Source organism: Urocitellus parryii, chromosome 4, assembly GCF_045843805.1.
Source record: "Urocitellus parryii isolate mUroPar1 chromosome 4, mUroPar1.hap1, whole genome shotgun sequence".
Classification (NCBI taxonomy): Eukaryota; Metazoa; Chordata; class Mammalia; order Rodentia; family Sciuridae; genus Urocitellus; species Urocitellus parryii.
The window spans coordinates 7,209,104-7,228,426 of NC_135534.1; the positions used below are offsets into that span (position 1 = coordinate 7,209,104).

The following is a 19,323-nucleotide window of genomic DNA, read 5'->3' on the forward strand; positions in this document are numbered from 1 at the left end:
TCCTGTGTTGGAGCCTCCTGCTTGGTGTCACATGGAGCACTTCCAAGCCAGCCACACACACACTAGCTGTCTGGGCTGTCATAGCCAGCAGGGTCCAGCAGGAGCAGGGCTGGAAGTCATTCCTCATGTCCCTGTTAAACCCTCAGCTACTCATGTTAGGTGGAACTCAGCATCTATTTTGTAACTCTCCATCTTCATCCTTGTGTAGTCCCCTGTGACTGAGCAGCAGGCAAGGAGCTGGCACTGAAGCTCATAACATCCCACCACTAGGTGGGGCCCAGGCAGGAATAGGTGGGGTATAGGGACTTATTTGGAAAGAAGGGCGTGTGGGCAGCAGAGAAGGAATGCCAGAGTCCTCTCCATGCCATCTCTGGGCTTGATCACTGCTGACAACCAGAACCCCCAAGGCACCAGCTTACTGCCCCTTGTCCTGGGTGTGGGTGCAAATTGGTGCATCAAAGAGAGACTCCCAGGTGGGAATGCAGGACTCTGGCTAGTGTCTGGGGTCTGTGCGCCCATCTCTAGGCTATCTTGGGGTGCTGCTTCTGTGTTTGCTTTGCTTCTGGGTTGCTAGGTTGTGTTGCTGGGTAGTTGGTTGCTAGGTGGGCGTGGTGTTTTTTTTCAGGGCATGTATATGGTGTCTGGGAACATCTGAGTGTGTCCTGTGGGTTTATGGGTGTGAATATCTGTAGAGTTGAGGGTTGTAGGTGTGAGTGTGTGTGTCTGAGTATGCACTTCAGCCACAAATTCAACTATGCAAGAAATGTTGCAACCCTATTTTCTTTAAGTGACATTCAGTCAGAACTATTCCTCATGTGGGCAGCAGGTATGCACTTGCTCCCTCTGGGGCTCCATGTCCAGTGCCATGTCGTGTTCCTGGTGACAAAAACACTCAGGATCACTCCAGGGGAACTGGGCTGCGCGAAATAACCACACAAGAGCAGAGATACCTTTTTCTTTGGGAGTCCTGTGACGGCTCCTCTGACCTTAAGGGTCCACAGAAAGACAGCCAGCATGTTCTGACCCCTTTTATTGAGGAGAAGCCATTCAAATGAGGCCAGGGGTCAGGTTTCAAGGGGCTGAGTCTAACTTCATGATGTCTGCTGTCAGCAGGTTGACTGACATCTAGGAGGGCCACACCCAAAGGCAGAGCAAGAGAAGGGGACACACAAAGGGCATTTCCATGGAACATTCTATTCCAAACAGGGCAAGAGAGTAATATCACAAAGGAACAGGTGAGCGTAGCTCGATCCCTGGGGTTGCAGGAAGGCACACCTATGCATGAAGACACATTCTGCTACTTCAAGGATCAGGGCAGCTGTCTAGGGCCATTGTGAATGTGGCCAGATCACTACGAAAGTGACCAACAGAGCCTCTACCAATCACGGGAAGGAAAATGCTGGTCACTCAGCATGATGCCCCAAGTGCCTTCCAGGGGTCTTGCCAAGGGAACCTGGGGGGTCCTGCTAGTGAGAATGTAAGAGGCAATGTCCTGGCCTCATGGCTCTTGGCCAGCAGTGGCTGTGTAAGACAACTTTGGGCCAACACACATGAACATTAGTGGGCCGGAAGCTCAGTGTCCAGGACCCAATGGGCTGGGCACCCCACATGCATGCCTGAGCTTCTCCCAAGTGCTAAGAGGAGCAGGGCATGGGCTCCCCTTCTAAATGCTCACAGATACTGTCCCTGGCTAGTCTTGGGATACAATCCCTCTTCTGTGACTTTGTCTCCTGTCTGTTACCTGAGGCTACTGGGAGTCTGTGATTGGGGTCCTCAGAATTTGTTTCCTCATGTCTGTGATGCTGGAACGTTGGAGATCCCCAGATTCAAGGGCTGAGCCCTGAACTGTCAGTGCTGTCTGGGCTGGGATAGCACCCCCTGGAATACCATGGGTGGCCCGTCAGCTGGGGAATGGTTGGAGACATCAGTAGCTGGGTGGGAAGTGGGGAGTGGAGCACACAGAAGAAACCAATGCAAGAAACAGTGCCAGTGATTTATTGCAGAAGATGTGGCGATGGCTCTGAGGTGCCCTCCACCATGTGTCCCTTCATCCGCTCCCGCCTGGGGGCTGATTACACTTGCACACAGTTGTGTTTGAGAAGCTGAGAAGAGTTCTTCCAAGGGACTTCGAGGATCTCAAAGTCACAGCGCAGTTTCTGTTGAGAGCCAAGGCACAGGGAGGGGTGAGCCCAGCCCAGGGGTCAGCCTCCTCCCAGGAGCCAGCTCTCTGCCTGCCTTGTCACTCTGGGGCCACAGAGGGGCAATCACTGGCCCCAGCGACACACAGTCTGATGATGGGACTAGATCCTAGGTCTTTCCAGCAAATCCCCCACACCCAGGAAAGCTTCAGCCTCTCCTCTTGCACCTCATACTGGCCTGAAGCTGAGTCACCCAAAAACAGGGCAAGTTCAGCTAGGTCTCTGCCCAGCCAGCCAGACCAGCTCAGGTGGGACAAGCCCAGGGCCTCAGGTTCTGTGCAGGATGCGGGCTTGGGGCAGTGCTGTTACCTCCTGCTGCACCCCTGTGGCCAGGGGGCAGGTGGTGAGGTCCACATGGTCTCCAGAGACCCTGGTTTTCCGGCACGCTGTACTCTCCATCTCCACTGTCAGGTAGTACTTGATGCCAGCCACCAGCTGGGGAGGAGCCAGGTAGGTGAAGGGTGCCAGGGAAACAGGCCTGGATATACCCCTCCCTCCCTCCATTGTGCCCCACTGTCCCAAGCACATAAAGGGCTCTGAGCTGGGGACCCAGACCTGGAGTGGGTAAGGGGCTCTGGTGGGTCCTGGGGCAGGGGGAAGGGGGAAGAGGCCGGGTCCCTTCAGGAGGCTGAGACCCACCTGGGCACACCTTCCCAAAGCTGGGGCCATCACCAGGGAGAGGCTATTGTCCTGTCCCCTCTGCCTCCCCTTTGCCCCCATCTAGGAGGGACCAGGGGGATTCTAGTGAAGGGAACTCTGCATTTACAGGATTGGATCCTGAAACTTGGTTCATGGTGGACTTTTCATTTTGAGAAGCCAGGTATGGCGGCGCACGCCTATAATCCTAGTGGCTTGGGAGGCTGAGGCAGGAGAACCGTGGGTTCAAAATCAGCCTCAGCAAAAGCGAGGCACTAAGCAATTCAGTGGGACCCTGTCTCTAATTAAAATCCAAAACAGGACTGGGGATGTGGCTCAGTGGTTGAGTGTCCCTGAGTTCAACCCCCATTACCAAAAGAAAAGAAAGCACTGTATAGTGGGCAGAGGTGCAGCTCAGTGCTTAAGCACTTAACATGCCCAAAGCCCTGGGTTAGATCCCCAGTGTCACAAAAAATAAATGAACATTTAAGAAAGTATTGTGGGCTAGGGCTGTAGCTCAGTGATAGAGTACTTGCCTTGCATGTACTATGTGGGTTTGATCCTCAGCACCACATAAAAATAAAGATATTGCACAAACTACAACTAAAAAAATTTTTTTAAGTATCGTATGCAATATTGCTTTCTGCCTTGGCATCCCCTTCACTGCTAGGCAGTGACTAGCCCTGGCGGGGTTCACTTGCCCAGCTCACCTGGCTCTGCGCCTTGATGACGTTCGTGTCGCGGAAGTAGTAGAGGCTATTGCTGCCCATGTTGTAGCTGGCCACAGCTGCCTGCGCCGCCCTCTGCACCTGCGGGTCGTTGGGAGCCAGGTCCTGGCGTTCTCCAGTCCTGCGGCCCCGCAGATCAGCGCGGGCGTCAGGGGACAGCGCCAGGAGGCAGAGCGCGATCAGAGCCAGGCCCATCGCCAGCGGGAGGTGAGAACGTGCCATGGCTGCAGTGTCAGTGCCAAGCCGAGGCCTGTGCTGCTTTTACGGGCTCCCTGGCCCCGCCCGGCCCCGCCTGCCGCCAGTCGCCCCCGGATCCCGGCATGGTGCCTTCCCCACCCCCAGGTCCTGCAGGCTGGGCCGAGGGGTCAGAGAACCCCTGTGTGCCACAATGCTGCGTTGCCCAGCCCTCCAGCAAGGGAGAGCACAGCCACAAACCCCAGCACTAAGTGCCACTGTAGGAAGAGTTCACAGAAAGTCTGTCCAGTCTGATCTACCAACAGCTATGTTTGAGCTCTTACTGTCCCACCATTTCTGGGCTGTGTGACCTTGGAGAGGTTACTTAACCTCTCACTGTTTCTGTTTCCTCTTCTGGAAAGTGAGTATTGTGAGGATTCAATGAACTGATACAAGTAAATTGGAAGAGGCCAGATGTTCAACAAACAGCAGGTAAGTAGGTGACATTACTGCCCTGAGCCAGTGTCATTTAACTCACAATCAGCACCAAGAGGGAATTATAGTGTTTCCACTTTGCAGAGGAGGAAATAACATGGAAGGGAGAACTGATTTGACTATAGACAGCAGTTGATCACCAGTAAATGGAGATGCTGGCTTTTGAGCCCTGGAGCTCTAAGAACTTAGCAGTCCTAAACCAGACTGAGTCCCAAGGGTGAGAACTGTCAGAAAAAGGGGCTGTCATACCTGTTGCTGTTTAACTGACTGGGTGACTCTGGACAAATCACTCAACTTCTCAGAGCCTCAGCTGAAAAAAAGGGTAACAATATTTTTCTCCTGGGCTGGGGATGTGGCTCAAGCGGTAGCGGGCTCGCCTGGCATGCGTGCGGCCCGGGTTCGATCCTCAGCACCACATACAAACAAAGATGTTGTGTCTGCCGAAAACTAAAAAATAAATATTAAAAATATTCTAAGAAAAAAAAATATTTTTCTCCTAAGTTTGTTCTAACGCCAATGCCTCCAGACCGAGTCACCCCCTAGGCACACTGGACAAGTAAGTGCTAGAAGTACCAGCAACATAGGGACCCCACAACTTTTTGAAAGACTCCAATAATAAATATATAAAAAATAGCATTGAAGTAATCAACACAGGAAAAGCCTGGACTTTGTTAGAATTCTTTGTGCTTTAGAGTCTGCATAATTTGGACTTTAAAATATGTTGGAGAGCCAGGACATTTGTCCTTGGGACATTGAAATCTTTTTGGAGTCTTACATGGGGCTCAGAGGAGGTGGCCACTTACAGGACCTGGCAAAAAAATTGGTGCTTTGTTAGTGATAGCTATTATTGGTTTGGTTTGTGGTGCTGGGGATGGAACCCAGGGGTACTCTACCATTGATCTACCTCCCAAGCCTTTTTTACTTTTTATTTTGAGACCACATTTTGCTAAATTGCGGAAGCTGGCTTTGAACTAAGATCACCCTGCCTTGGCCTCCTCCTGAATTGCTGGGATTACAGGTGTGTGCCATCACCCCGACACTATTATTTTTTTTTTAATATTTTTTTTATTTTTTTTTTGAGAGAGAGAATTTTTTAATATTTATTTTTTAGTTTTTGGCAGACACAACATCTTTGTTTGTATGTGGTGCTGAGGATCGAACCCGGGCCGCACGCATGCCAGGCGAGCGTGTTACCGCTTGAGCCACATCCCCAGCCCCCGGCACTATTATTGTGGTGAGTATCATAAGCAGACATCCAGCATTCCCCCTTCCCCAATTCTAGAATCCCAGGGCCATGAGGAAGTGATTTCTCAGACCAGAGCATGGTCACTGTCAGTCCAGCTGCCAGTCTGCTTCCCCACCCAGTCAGTCCAGCTATGAAAAACAAACTGCTACCTCCCTGGGATTCCAAGGAAAAGGTCACAAGTTTGTCACAGGCTCAGGTGTCTGTCTTAAAGAGACAGACTTCTGTTTGTTGGAGAGCTGGCCTAAGCTTGGATGATGAGGAGGCTTGGCCAGGTAGGGACCATGAGTTGAGAGGCATAGGATAGCTCACAGGGAAAGGTGGGAGGCTGCCCAAAGGGACCAAGCTACCTCCCTGGGGCCCCCAGCTCTGCTCTTCCACCGTGGAGCTCAGACATGGCCACACTTACTTCTCATAGCTCCCTTGAAAAGTAAAGCACCATCTCTGATTCACCAAGAACCAGTGAGTCACCAGTCACTGTCACCTACCTTGTCCATCACTGCTTTGTGCTAATGTCAATGAGTCTTTGGTGCTACAATCTAGCAATTTCCAAGGACTTCTCATCCATTGATTACTCCTCTCAAACCTTGAGGTAGTGGTATCCTCATCTGCAGAAGAGTTAATCAGAGCTAATCTGAAGTCACTTGGCTAGAAGTACTATCTGGAGAGAAAAAGAGGGAGAGGAGAGGGAAACTAACCATCACTGGACTCTTGCCACATGCTACGCCTTGAGTCACATTTTCTTGTTCTCATAGTGGCTCTGCAGAGTAGTGATTATTACCTCTTTCTACACGGAGGAAATGAGGGGTCAAAGAAGAAATGGTAGGACCTGGAGTAGCACCCACATGCCCGCAATGTCCTGTGCTGACCAGGCTGTTATGCAGCGGGGTGCTTCCTGAAGGTGGTCTGTCTCATCCAGAAAGGAGCCTGTAGTCTGGGCTCCATCCTGTCTGGATCACTCTGGCTTCCAGAAAACGCCCTGGGCCAAGCATGAACTTGAGATTGGCCATCCCACTGGCCATGGGGCACAGGCTCCAGATTTGCTGTGGCCCAGGCCTTCCAACCCAGGTTGCCCACAGCACCCTTCTCTTTCTCATGGCCTGATGGGTCTTGATGACCAGGGAGGCCTCTCACAACCTCCTCACCTTGGGCCCACCCTGGCAGGCTCCTTGCTGTAGCCCACCCCATCCCTCTTCCTTGAGACTTCAGCTGGGTGAAGGACATTCTCTCCCTAGGACTCTGCTCCCCTTGTCCTGTCACACATATCCTGGAAAGAAAACTTCCTGGCAAGGACACGTGTGACTCCATGGAGGAGTTCCCCTCAGTGCCGGGGTGTCCTGTTCATCAGCTGATTGAATCTTCAGAGCCCTGCACTGGGTGGAACAACTGGCTCCAGATCACCAGGTGACCCAGGGAAGAACTTGTGCCTCTGGCTGGTTCTTCAAGGTTACCATTAGTTGAAGCCAGAGTGATGACCGCAGAGAGAGTCCTGGTGCCTGCAGGGAGGGGACACCCTGAAAGGGAGGCCACAGCCATGAGCACCAACTGGGCGTCTTCTATTCCATCTGGGTTGCCACTGGGCTAGGTAGGGAAGGTGTCTTGGGCTGTTTGTCCCTTCCTTTCTAGGGACAGCAGGAAGAAGCCCTTAGGACACCAGGGTTCACCCTAAGCTGCGGGCTAGATCTGAGTACTAGGGACTAGAGCAACTGAGGGGTCAAGCTCTGGCTGCATACAGGGGTCAGGGTGGCAAGGGGTATAATGTGTGAATATTTGCTGACTTCTGGGCCCACCAACAACCCCAGGCCAGTAGGTGCTCAGCTCAACCTGCTGAGCCCTGAGCCCTGGCTGAGAAGCTCTGCCTCCTCCGTCAGGCCTGCCCTCTCTCCAGCACGCCAGGCCTTGCTCCCTTTGACCTACAAGCTGAGTCAGGGCTGGACCTCTGAGAGGCCACTCTGTCACAGGTACATTCTAGATGCCCTTTGTCCCCTGCTTCCCCAGGACTGATCCAGGGATTTGTGTGAGATATAAAGAGCCCAGATGAAGGGCTCCTGACCTATCAATCTGTCCTGGGCTCCAGTTGAGCCCCAGGGAGAGGTAACAAAACCCATGGGTGAGCCAGGGAAAGGTGAACATTGAAGAAACAAGGAAGACAGTATGTCACGCAGGGTCCCACCAGGGTCCCAGTGCCAGAGCCAGGGAGGCAAAGCCAGGCAACCAGTATGGGCTGGAGCCACAGGAAGGGCTTCATAGGGCTGGGGATGTGGCTCAAGCAGTAGTGCACTCGCCTGCCATGCGTGCAGCCCGGGTTCGATCCTCAGCACCACATACCAACAAAGATGTTGTGTCCGCCGAGAACTAAAAAATAAGTATTAAAAAATTCTCTCTCTCCTCTCTCACTCTTTAAAAAAAATAAATTCTTTAAAAAAAATCAATCTTTCTCTCTTTCTTTCTTTCTTAAAAAAAAAAAAAAAAGGAAGGGCTTCATAGAGCGGGAGAGCATCTCCATCACCTTGTCATTCAACAGCAACAATGTGATTGTGTCAGGGCTGAGTGTGGGGAAGCTGTAGCCCTACTGAGCCCCTGCCTAAGCACACTACGCAAATGACAGTGTCACAAGCACAAGGGTTGAGGCTGAGTGTGTCTGGACCCATCAGGGAAACATTAGGCACATAGTATGTCTCAGACTCCAGAGAAGGCCACTCTACTACCTCAATGGGCTCCTCCCAGGAAGCAGCTGAACCACAGTGGCCCCTGCTCTGGCGGAACCTGCCAGCTGAGCCACACGCTGCCCTGACCCAGCTTGAGAGAACCCTCATTCCTACTAGTGACAATTCTGTCACTTTGTCCCATACTCAATCACCAGTTTTTTATTTTTTGTTTCCTTCTTATCCTTCTATTATTCTGAAATGTAGCTAATACACAGAAAACAAGCCAGAAGATGCATGTTCCTTTTAACAAATAATTGCAGGGTCAGTGCATGTATTTCCACCATCCAGGTCAAAAATGAAATGCCACTCTCACCTCTACACCCTTCCATAATCACACAAAGATAATCACTATTGATATTTTCTTTTTTTACTTTTTGCCATACTAGGTATTGAATCCAGGGCCCTGCACGTGAAGCAAGCACTGTACCACTGATCTACACCCCCAATCCTTTTATTCTGAAACAGAGCCTCACTAAGTTTCTGAGGCTGGCCTTGAACTTGTGATTCTCCAGCCTCAGCTTCCCAAGTAGTTGGTATTACAAGTGGGTACCACCATGCCAGGCTTACTATTGTCTTGCAATAAACATTTCCTTGCTTTTCTTTCTAGTTTTATTATCTATGTAGAGGTCACTAAGCAAGAATTTACTTCCTAACTTTACATGAACAGAATCACACCATTGTATATTTTGCTTTATTTGTTCAATACTGTTTGAGGGTCACCCATCATCTGGGTTGCTCCCTACTCCCCCGCAGTGCTGCCAATCTGGGCCTCACACTGCAAACACCCAGTGCCTCAAGGTACCAGGTTACTTCCTCCTGTCCTGGGTGTGGGTGCGAGTTGGTGCATCCAAGGAACACCCTCAGGTGGATATGTGGGACTCTGGCTAGTGTGGGGAGTCTGCGTGCCCATCTCTAGGCTATCTTGGGGGTGCTGCTTCTGTGTTTGCTTTGCTTCTGGGTTGCTAAGTTGTGTTGCTGGATAGTTGGTTGCTAGGTGGGCGCTGGTGTTTTTTTAGGGCATGTCTATGGTGTCTGGGAACATCTGAGTGTGTCCTGTGGGTTTATGGGTGTGAATGTCTGTAGAGTTGAGGGTTGTAGGTGTGAGTGTATGTGTCTGAGTATGTACTATAGCCACAATTCAATTGTACTAGAAATGTTATAGACCAAGAGGCCATGGGACCAGGACATCGCCTGCACAGCAGTGGCTGTGCAGGACAGGCAACCCACTTTGGACCACACACAGGCACAGGAACGTTAGTGGACAGAAAACTCAGTGTCCAAGACCCAGTGGGCTGAACCTCCCACATGCATGCCTGAACTTCTCCCAGGTGCTGAGAGGAGCAGGGCATGCACTCCCCTTCTGAGTAGACACTGTTCTTGGGGCTAGTCTTGGGACATTATCTCTCTTCTCTTTGTCTCCATCCCTTTTCTAAGACTTGGGAGTTTCTGGCTGTGTTTGGGGGCCCACCACTCCTACCTGCCAACCTACTACAGCTACACACAGTCTTGTTGAGAAGCTGAGTTCTTCCAAGGGACTTCGAGGATCTCAAAGTCACAGCGCAGTTTCTGTTGAGAGCCAAGGCACAGGGAGGGGTGAGCCCAGCCCAGGGGTCAGCCTCCTCCCAGGAGCCAGCTCTCTGCCTGCCTTGTCACTCTGGGGCCACAGAGGGGCAATCACTGGCCCCAGCGACACACAGTCTGATGATGGGACTAGATCCTAGGTCTTTCCAGCAAATCCCCCACACCCAGGAAAGCTTCAGCCTCTCCTCTTGCACCTCATACTGGCCTGAAGCTGAGTCACCCAAAAACAGGGCAGGTTCAGCTAGGTCTCTGCCCAGCCAGCCAGACCAGCTCAGGTGGGACAAGCCCAGGGCCTCAGGTTCTGTGCAGGGTGCGGGCTTGGGGCAGTGCTGTTACCTCCTGCTGCACCCCTGTGGCCAGGGGGCAGGTGGTGAGGTCCACATGGTCTCCAGAGACCCTGGTCTTCCGGCACGCTGTGCTCTCCATCTCCACTGTCAGGTAGTACTTGATGCCAGCCACCAGCTGGGGAGGAGCCAGGTAGGTGAAGGGTGCCAGGGAAACAGGCCTGGATATACCCCTCCCTCCCTCCATTGTGCCCCACTGTCCCAAGCACATAAAGGGCTCTGAGCTGGGGACCCAGACCTGGAGTGGGTAAGGGGCTCTGGTAGGTCCTGGGGAAGAGACCTGGTCCCTGTAGAAGGCTGAGACCCACCTAGTCACAACTTCCTGAAGCTGGAACAGACATGAGGGAGAAGCTGCTATCCCTTCTGCCCCCATCTAGAAAGGACCAGGGAGAAGTGGCAGAAGCAAATTTGTATACAGGGTTGGATCCTCTCTTTGATATTTTGTTTTTTGTGGATTTTGGCCTTCATCTGAATTTTAAAAATATTGCATAACAATGTCATCTTGGACAGGTGTGGTGGCACATGCCTGTAATCCCAGCTTCTTGGGAAGCTGAGGCTGAAGGGTCAGGAATTCAAAGCCTGCTTCAGCAACTTAGTGAAAACATAAACTACTGTGTCTCTAAATAAAATATAAAAATAGGCTGGGAGGGCTGGGGTTGTGGCTCAGTGGTAGAGCACTTGCCCAGCACATGTGAGGTTCTGGGTTCGATCCTTAATACCACATAAAAATAAATAGAATAAAAGACATTGTGTCTAAAAAAATAAATATTTTTTTAAAAAAGATATGTATCCAACTACAAAAAATAAATATTAAAAAAAATGGGCTGGGGATGTGGCTCAGTTGTGAAGTGCCCCTGGGTTTAATCCCCAGTGCACGCGCACGCGCGCACACACAACTCATCATGTGTGCTTTTGCCACCTCTCTGGCCTGGCCTGCTGCACTTTACTCTGTGCCTTGAGGATGTGCTTTCTAAGCATTCAGTGATGCTTCTGCCTGTATGGTGGCTGACTGTAGCCAACTGGATTGGCCATCTGATATCTCTATCACAGTGGGCCATTTATCCTACCCAGATACAGCCTCAACTGGACCCTTGTCCTTACAGACCATAGACCATAGTGCCCAGCTTACCAGATCATTGTTCCATCCTCTGGTCTTTAGTTTTGTGTTTCTTTCTATTATTCTGAAATGTAGCATTTCAGAATGATCCACATTAAGGGCATCGAAGAACAGACGTGTTCAGATAAATTAAAAAAAAAAAACAACTTTTTTTTAATACTGGGATCAAGCCCAGGTCCCACACATGCTATGCAAACACTATCACTGAGCTACACCCTGCCCTCTGACCAATTTAATAAGTAGCTAATGTCTACATTACCACCCCAAAGGTCAAAAAAATGGAAATGCCAATCCCACTGCCAAGCCCTTCCACTATCACACCCTCCACCACAGATTTTTTTCTTTGTATTGACTTTTTTCCCCTGGTGCTAGGGATGGAACCCAGAATCTTGCCCATGCTCAGCAGGTGCTCCACCACTGACCTACACTATGGACCTACTACTAACTTTTGCAATAAGCATTCCCTTGTGTTTTTTATTTTTGCACAGCAATGGGCACTGAACCTAAGGTCTCCAGTGTTTTTGACAGGGCCTAAAAGTTGCCCAGGTTGGCACTGAACTTGCAATCCTCCTTAGCCGTCTTAGTAACTGAGACTCTAGGTGTGTAGCACTATGCCTAGCTTCTTGGTTTCCTTTCTAGACTTACCATCTATATAGGGATCCTTAAGCAAGAATTCACTTAACTTTACATGAGCGGATTCCATCTTTTTGTTGGTTTTTCACCACTGTGCAGCTTTATTTATTTATCTACCCTCATACTGAGAACCACCAGTTGTGCCCCATTGGGGGCTATTATAATCAACAGAACTATGCACACTCACAAATGTCCTAGTGCAGGTGTTCAGGAACTTCTTCAAGGCATAGTCCTGAGAGTGGAATTGCCAGCTCACAGGGTGTGTCAGCTTTGTAAAATAATGCCCAAGTGTTTTCCCAGAGTGCTCACAGTAACTCACACTCCCACCAACAGAGGAGTTCCTGTTGCTCCATATGCTCAATGCTTGTTATTGTCGGACTTTTTAAGATTCTTGCCAATTGGGTGGGTGTTGATGGGATTTGCTTTTCTGATTAGTAATGAAACCAAGCCTTTTCACATGCTGTTAGGGTATATTTTCTTGGGATTGCCTTTTATGTCTTTTGCCAGTTTTTCTATTCTTTCCAACTTTTTCTTGACCACCACATGCTCTGGGTTAGATACTTTATATTTTTTTCAAATCTTTTCCACTCCAGGTTTATCTCTTCACTCTATGATTATATTTATATAGAATTTCTAATATTAATGTAGTTTTGTCAACTTAGTCTCTTAATTTTTCTCTATCTTGAGGTCCCTGAAAACTCATATTATCCATTTGTGTTTTAATACCCATCATTTGTGCCTCTTCAGCCAGTAGAGATTGTGTGAACAATTTGTTTATACAGCAAGTAAGTCACTGTTCAATGATGGTCTGTTGAAGGGATGAATGCCAAGCATGAATGGGTGGTATACAGCTAGCATTTCATTTGATCCCTAAAACAATCTCATTTCCTAAGTGGGAAAACTGAGACTCGAGAGGGACTAAGTGACATGACCAAGTTACAGTCTGAATTAGATGGCTATTTCTCAGCAACAAGTCTATGGGCAAATTAACTTCTCTGAGTCCCAAGTCTCTTCACTTCTAAAAAAGAAAACAATGGTTTATTATTATGAAAGGAAAAAAATTGTTTGCAGAAGTTTCAGTTTCAGGAAGGTTCATAAATGTCCCAAGAAAAAACAGAATCAAGCTGGGCATGGCGTTGTCACACACAGCAACTCAGGAGGCTGAGGCAGGAGGACGGCAAGTTTGATGTCAGCCAGGACAATTTAGCAAGACCCTGTCTCAAAATAAAAAGGGCCAGGCATGGTGGTGCATGCCTGTAATCCCAGCGGCTCAGGAGACTCAGGCAAGAGTGTCACAAGTTCAAAGCCAGCCTCAGCAATTTAGCAAGATCCTGTCTCAAAAATTTAAAAAGGAATGGGGATGTGCCTCAGTAGTTAAGTGTCCCTGGATTCAATCCCTGGTACCAAAAACTAAAATAAAATGGGTTGGGGACATAGCCTAGTGGTAGAATACTTGCCTAGCCTACAAAAAGCTTTGCATTAATCCCTAGTACAGAAAGAAAAGAGCAAGAGAGAAAAGGACCTAAATATACTGAATTCAAGGGTAACTCCCTTACTGCTTTCCCCCAAGACATCTGGGCAGATAGCAAGAGCCCTGCCCACGCCTTTGAAGGCATGAGAGATGATGGGGTGATCAGTAGGTGAACTCTTACCTATATCCAGTCCACCCTCTTCCTGGTACCTGACTCCTACTGACTTTTCCACCAGGTGCTGCCTAGCTGTTGACTTGAGTGACATCTGGAACACCTACCTGGCTCCCAGGAAGTCAACCCACACTCTCTCCCACATCATCCTGGGATTGGGACACTCCAAGCCACCTGCCCAAGGCCCATGTGGCTAGGGTGGCTACCCTCTAGGAGTGGGAAGGGAAGGTGTCAGTTTCGGTCTGCACTGATAAGGAGTGCAGCAGACACCATCAGCTCTGGGGAAGAGGCAACTCTCAGCCCACTTACTTTTCAACACACAACACTCAGTCATGAAGGCCACTGTCTTTATTGACCTAAAAAACTTTACAAGGACAGTGACTGTTATGCCAAAACAGGTGCCAAATGGCATCAAACAGACCAGAGGTGAAGGTGGGGGTGAGGGAAGGGGCCAGGAATCCAATCAGAAAAGCTGGTTAATGATTTCCATGGAACTGGCAGGGGAAAGAGAAAGGGAGTTGCATGCAAGAGCAAAAATTCCAAAAAAGATTGAAATGGTGAGGGGAGAGAACTCCCAAAGACCCTGGAGTACAACAACAGCAATCTTTTCCTTTGTAGAGGACCAGGAGCCCCCACGCAGCTGCAAACTCTGGAGACTTGATAATGGGGCTAGGGATTGAGGGCTCCCCAGAGAACATCACAAGAAGGCGTCACACCATTCTCGAAGACACCCAAAGCAGTCCCGGGACTGCTTGGCATTGGCACCACATGTGTCCTTCAGCCATTCTCGGAAGAGGTCTTCATCTTTCTTTAGCACCAGAAACTGACCGAGGACGACATATGCCTGCAAAACAGGCAAAATAAAAGGCATGCTGCTGAGTTCTGTGGGGAATAAAAGCAAGACAGCTGTCTACCACCTCACCACCCTGAATGTGCCAGATCCCCTCTGGCCTCTGAAGCTAAGCAGAGTCAATCTTGCTTGATATTTGAATAGGAGAACAATGCCACTTTTGTGACATTTAGAGCATACAAGCCCATGAAGTAGGGCAGGTTCTGCCCCTACTTCATCTCTCCCAGGTAGCCAGTCACTTCGGATTATCCACCACTGTCTACTCCTCCCCCCTAGCTTCTTCCCACTCCCAGTCTGCCCTAAGAAATTGCCATCTCTCCCCTCAGGTCTCCCCTGGTACACGTAGCCAACCCACACCTTGTCAAAGCCCCTTTCCTCAAGCTTCTTGCCCAGGACTTCACCAATCCCAGCCAGGCTCCCCACTGGCTTTTCCCCCATAGGCTCTGCCACGAAGTCTCGATGCTTTTGGGAGGTTGTCATCTTGATCGAGCTTAATCTAGGAATCCCAAGAAAAAGCAAGTTAGGGCTGAGGACCTGAGCTCCCAAAAGTTCAAGAGCAATCTCATATTAAAACGTAGGTAGGCCATTATGGTGAAATCCCTCATTTCACAGAGAAAACTGAGAACCAGGGACAATCTCCCTACTATTCAGAAAAGAAATGTCTTCCACTTCCTGGGGGAACCAGGTTTCCGTGCAGTCCCAATAGAAACAATCTAGCTCTAACAGGTGGCGCACGCAGGGCAATAGAAAGACGCCCAGGACACGCCCTAGAGCTGACACTCTCGGTGACCTTGGCTGCGCAAAGATGACACTGACACTGCTCCAGCAGCCGTGCGGTGTGAAAAACCAGAACAGGGTCTCTGCCTCACCCGCCCTTCACACGGCATTCAGAGCGAAGGCGCAGGCCCGCGGCGCCGACCCCCGCTCGCGCGGCCCCGCAGGGTTCACACCGCCCCAGCCGGCCTCGCCCCGCCTCCGGCGCGCGCCGCCCCGCCCCCTCCACGCTCCGCCGCTCCCACGCGCCAAGCGCGGCTCCTCCCCGCGGCCGAACCCTCTCCTAGGGTGCACTCCCTGGCTCGCCACAGCAATGGGGTCCCTTTCCTCCCCTCCTCCCCGCCCTTCCTCCAGCCTCCAGCTAGGGCACCGCTGGGAGGCTCACGCTCACAGGCAGCTCCGGCTCCAGTAACGGTTGCGCTTGCTACTCGGCCGCTCCCGCTGATACCTCAAGCCACTAGAACTTTCTTCGACTTCCGCTTCCGGGTCGTCTCAAGACCCGCCTTAAAAAAGTAATTGGGCACTTCTAGCCGCTGAGGGCCATAGAGTTGGATTGCCCTACATCTTAGTCTTGTAGACACTAGCCGCTCTTTTTTGGCCCCTGGCGGAAAGCCAGGCTGCCCTCTGTGGTCTCGCTTCTGGGGCTGCTCCTCCAGTCTGAGAGAGAGAAGCTTCCGAACAGGATACTTCCTTTGTTCACTACCCGGTACTTAGAACCCAAGGACTTGGGTCTGACGGACCCCGCGGTAGGACAAGTTAGAGGAACGGACAAAGTAGGGGAAGTGCGGCCGGAAGGTTTCTGAGAGAGCGCCGGAAGTACACTGCAGGGTCCGACTCAAACTGGTGTCCTCCTTGTAGTTGGACTAGCGGAAATTGGGAACGCCACGATCCGGAGTCCAGAACTGCTGTTCCGTGGTGATCACCGGCAAGTCCCATTTTTGTGCCTTCGTTGGCTCGGCTTTGAAATTTCGAGTCGTGAACTATCCGCTCTCAGCGTCCAGCTGGAAAACAGGGTTGCTTGTGCAGCGCCTGTGGAACCCAAGGGCCAACGAGTAAGTGTGGGTCTTTCCTCCGGGTGAGGGGAGCAGAGGACTGGAGACGGCAATTAGATACACGTCGGAGTTTCCTTTGGAAACTATCAGTTTCGGTGATACCAGCTCTGGTCTTCCGAGATACGGCAGCTGCCGCAGACCAAGCTTGCTTCACCTCGACCCTTCACGCATTTCTGGCTTGGACAGTCGTGGTGGTCTCTGCCTGTAGTGTGTTAAGAGATTGAGCATTTGTGTTACGTGGCTGTGCTAGAGATGGGATGATATTCATGTCGAGAAAGGTACAATTTATCTCAAGTTCTCTGAAATATGTATAGTTCCTGACCACAACAGGACTTCTGATAACAGGAGTCATCTCGTGTGATATGCATGCTGAGGGCATTTTCGTTATCTTATTTTATAGCAGTGTTGAGTTAGCTATTGTTTTCGGGGGGGGCATAGAAAAGTTGAGCAGTTTTGTCCTATTATTATTATTATTTTTAGACGTTGATCAAACCCAGTGTCTCAGACACACTAGGCGAGCATTCTACCATTGAGCCACAAATTGAGTCATTTGTTTTTTTACTGAGAAGTTGACACTCCTTGCTGCAGCAAGCCTGTAATCCCAGCAACTCCAAAGCCTGAGACAAAAGGATCACAAATTGGAGGCCAGGCTCGACAACATAGCAAGGCCCTGAGCAACTTAGCCAGACCCATCTCAAAAAAAAAAAAAAAAAGCTGGGCATGTAACTCACTGGTAAAGCACTTTTAAGTTCAATACCCAGTATCAAAAGCAAATAAGCAAATTAAAAAAAAAAAAAAGATAAACAGGGAATAGCCAAGGCAGAATTTGAATCTAGGCAGTGAGACCTTGAATCCTTAACCAGGATGCTCTCCAGTAAATGGCCCCTCCCATCTTCATATCTTCATACAGCCTGGCTTCTGAAACTGTCATCAAAATAACTTCAGAGGAGGAGCTTACGGTATTCTTGTTCCTAACCACCCTGGGACAGGACCCAGCATGTCACAGGCCACCAAGAGGAAGCATGTGGTGAAGGAGGTGCTGGGGGAGCACATGGTGCCCTCTGACCAGCAACAGATCGTGAGGGTGAGCGGCACTGGGCACAGGCTGTTCTGCTCCCAACCCCTCCACTCCATAGGACCCCTGGGGTGGGAGTAGGGTGCATTGCAGATCAGAGGGTGTTTGTGACTGATAAAGCTGTCTCTTGGTCTTTCTTGGACCAGGTACTCAGGACACCAGGGAATAATCTGCATGAGGTGGAGACAGCCCAAGGGCAGCGCTTCCTGGTGAGCATGCCGTCCAAATACCGCAAGAACATCTGGATTAAGAGAGGTGAGAAAGGCAGCCTTCTAGGAGACAGAATCATTTCCTGTGGTCCTGGCTCCCCGTTGCAAGCATGGCTGACTTTGCCTTTTCTTGCCTACAGGGGACTTTCTCATCGTTGACCCCATTGAAGAGGGAGAAAAGGTGAAGGCTGAGATCTCCTTTGTTCTCTGCAAGGACCATGTGCGCTCTCTGCAGAAGGAGGGCCTCTGGTAGGATGCCCCTGATCCTTAGCTTTGTGGTTTCTGGGGGACACTGACTTCCTAGCTAGGGAATTGGGAGAGGGAAGAATGTGGCATCCCTGGCAGGGACAGCTGGAAACAACTCTTTTGCTGAGAGGTTTCTCTGTCCTCTCTGACCTGGCTCTTCTCTTGGCACAGGCCTGAGGCCTTCTCTGAAGTGGCTGAGAAACACAACAGGAACAGGTGAGGAGCACACCCTAGTGTAGGGAAGAGAAAATAGGGTTTTTACCTTTGTCTGGAGAAAGTAGAGCCTACATTTCTCTCTTTGTAGGATACCTGGTGAGAGTTCCTAAACATGTGGCAGAACATGTGGTTGTGAATATGGCTTGAAAGTTAGATGCCCTGGGTTAAATTCCTACCTTTGCCATTTATAGTTAAGTTACTTTAGACGTGTTACTTAGTCTTTTAAGATTGTTTTCTCATGTATAAGGTAGGAGCTTTGTAAGAAGGAGCTAATGCTTATAAAGTTGCTTAGTACGGTACCTGGCGTGGAATATGGGCCTAGTAAGTGTTAGTAGAATTGTTTTGATTCCTAACTGAAACCAATGGCTGTAGTAAACTTTTTGGGTGGGGGACAGTGTTTGTTTTCCCACTATTGGCTCTGACTCTCTGTCTCTCCTTGTGTTTTTTAAGGAACTGCTTCTCTCTCTCTCTCTCTCTCTCTCTCTCTCTCTTTCTCTCTCTCTCTCTCTCTCTCTCTCTCTTTCTCTCTGGAACTGCTGCATTTTTAAACACCTGTGTGTCTGACTGCTTGGCCAAATGATCCTCCTTTGTGGGGACTCCTTGGTTGCAGATATGATTTTCCTAGCAGGTATTGAGCTGACTCTTTCTGCTTCCTCCATGCAGACAGACTCAGCCAGAACTCCCAGCTGAGCCACAGTCATCAGGAGAAGAGTCTGCCTCTGAAGATGATTCTGACCTCTTTGTTAACACCAATCGCAGACAGTATCATGAGAGTGAGGAGGAGAGTGAAGAGGAAGAGGTGGCCTGAGACTCTGGGATCCACTTTTCCACTTGCTCAGGGACTACTCCCAGGCTCCTCTGGGCTTGGACATTCCCAGGGTGCCCTGCAGATCTTTACCCCTGGATGGGGACAAGGCAGGACCCTCTTGAACTGACCTTTTGTCCTAGGAGAATTAAACCCCTGGTGGGTGGTGACTTGTACTGGTGTCTGAGTGGCTCTCTGTGGTGAGGGAGACTTATAGTAAATTAAAAACCTGCTCCTTGGTAGAGGCCTTGGGGCTTGTGGCCAGATCGGGGAGAAAATGGGAACTGGCTGAGTCTTTCCCAAGTGATTCACTCACACACACTTATTGGGCATTTAGAAAGTGCCAGGCCCTATGCTGTACCTCCTTGCGTGTGTTTCACAATTAGGAACAGTCCTACTTCCTAGCCTCTTGGAGTTAACACCGATATAAGCATTCAAGGTTGTAGCAAAGGACCTATGTCCACCCACCTGCCTCTATAGATGCTCTGGATGAATCCTGTGGTGCCTTGTGAGCTGCTTCCCCAGCCTTTCTAGTCATTCCTACCACTAGACTGCTCGTCTCCTGCTGCTGTGCATTCCCTCATTAAACCATATCT

General features: G+C 50.0%; 3 protein-coding genes and 1 long non-coding RNA gene across 8 annotated transcripts; 2 read left to right on the forward strand and 2 right to left on the reverse strand.

Moving 5' to 3' along the window:
- Window positions 1-1,979: 1,979 nt before the first annotated feature.
- Window positions 1,980-4,123, reverse strand: Cst6 (cystatin E/M). Its single transcript, XM_026396587.2, has 3 exons — window positions 3,545-4,123; window positions 2,508-2,633; window positions 1,980-2,156 (listed from the first exon to the last, which is right to left on the reverse strand). Exons 1-3 carry the CDS (start codon window positions 3,782-3,784, stop codon window positions 2,073-2,075), a joined length of 450 nt encoding a protein of 149 aa, XP_026252372.1. The 5' UTR covers window positions 3,785-4,123; the 3' UTR covers window positions 1,980-2,072.
- A 1,238-nt stretch (window positions 4,124-5,361) lies between these two features.
- On the forward strand, window positions 5,362-8,732 carry LOC144254390 (uncharacterized). Its single transcript, XR_013343484.1, has 3 exons — window positions 5,362-5,465; window positions 6,710-6,878; window positions 8,569-8,732. It is a non-coding gene; the product is annotated as an uncharacterized LOC144254390 (long non-coding RNA).
- Window positions 8,733-13,833: 5,101 nt separating this feature from the next.
- Window positions 13,834-15,615, reverse strand: LOC113188257 (barrier-to-autointegration factor). 5 transcript variants are annotated; one of them, XM_077797959.1, is made up of 3 exons: window positions 15,516-15,615; window positions 14,708-14,846; window positions 13,834-14,344 (listed from the first exon to the last, which is right to left on the reverse strand). In XM_077797959.1, exons 2-3 carry the CDS (start codon window positions 14,828-14,830, stop codon window positions 14,198-14,200), a joined length of 270 nt encoding a protein of 89 aa, XP_077654085.1. In that variant the 5' UTR covers window positions 14,831-14,846; window positions 15,516-15,615; the 3' UTR covers window positions 13,834-14,197. The 5 variants fall into 5 exon arrangements, with proteins under 5 accessions (XP_077654085.1, XP_077654088.1, XP_077654084.1 ...); XM_077797962.1 differs by having other exon boundaries at window positions 15,510-15,593; XM_077797958.1 differs by lacking the exon at window positions 15,516-15,615 and adding an exon at window positions 15,167-15,317.
- A 93-nt stretch (window positions 15,616-15,708) lies between these two features.
- Window positions 15,709-18,903, forward strand: Eif1ad (eukaryotic translation initiation factor 1A domain containing). Its single transcript, XM_026396493.2, has 6 exons — window positions 15,709-16,176; window positions 17,087-17,260; window positions 17,398-17,506; window positions 17,601-17,709; window positions 17,878-17,922; window positions 18,586-18,903. Exons 2-6 carry the CDS (start codon window positions 17,174-17,176, stop codon window positions 18,728-18,730), a joined length of 495 nt encoding a protein of 164 aa, XP_026252278.1. The 5' UTR covers window positions 15,709-16,176; window positions 17,087-17,173; the 3' UTR covers window positions 18,731-18,903.
- Window positions 18,904-19,323: the final 420 nt, after the last annotated feature.

Excerpts from the sequence above, each read along its gene's own strand:
- Cst6 (XM_026396587.2), bottom strand. The coding sequence starts at position 3,784 with ATGGCACGTTCTCACCTCCCGCTGGCGATGGGCCTGGCTCTGATCGCG. Across the intron at positions 2,634-3,544 it reads TCATCAAGGCGCAGAGCCAG|CTGGTGGCTGGCATCAAGTA; the intron begins GTGAGCTGGGCA and ends GCTCCTCCCCAG. Across the intron at positions 2,157-2,507 it reads CCACAGGGGTGCAGCAGGAG|AAACTGCGCTGTGACTTTGA; the intron begins GTAACAGCACTG and ends GGCTCTCAACAG.
- Eif1ad (XM_026396493.2), top strand. The coding sequence starts at position 17,174 with ATGTCACAGGCCACCAAGAGGAAGCATGTGGTGAAGGAGGTGCTGGGG. Across the intron at positions 17,507-17,600 it reads GAACATCTGGATTAAGAGAG|GGGACTTTCTCATCGTTGAC; the intron begins GTGAGAAAGGCA and ends TCTTGCCTACAG. Across the intron at positions 17,710-17,877 it reads CTGCAGAAGGAGGGCCTCTG|GCCTGAGGCCTTCTCTGAAG; the intron begins GTAGGATGCCCC and ends CTCTTGGCACAG.
- LOC113188257 (XM_077797958.1), bottom strand. The coding sequence starts at position 15,237 with ATGCCGTGTGAAGGGCGGGTGAGGCAGAGACCCTGTTCTGGTTTTTCA. Across the intron at positions 14,847-15,166 it reads CGCACGGCTGCTGGAGCAGT|ATTAAGCTCGATCAAGATGA; the intron begins GTCAGTGTCATC and ends TGGGATTCCTAG. Across the intron at positions 14,345-14,707 it reads AGGAAAGGGGCTTTGACAAG|GCATATGTCGTCCTCGGTCA; the intron begins GTGTGGGTTGGC and ends CCTGTTTTGCAG.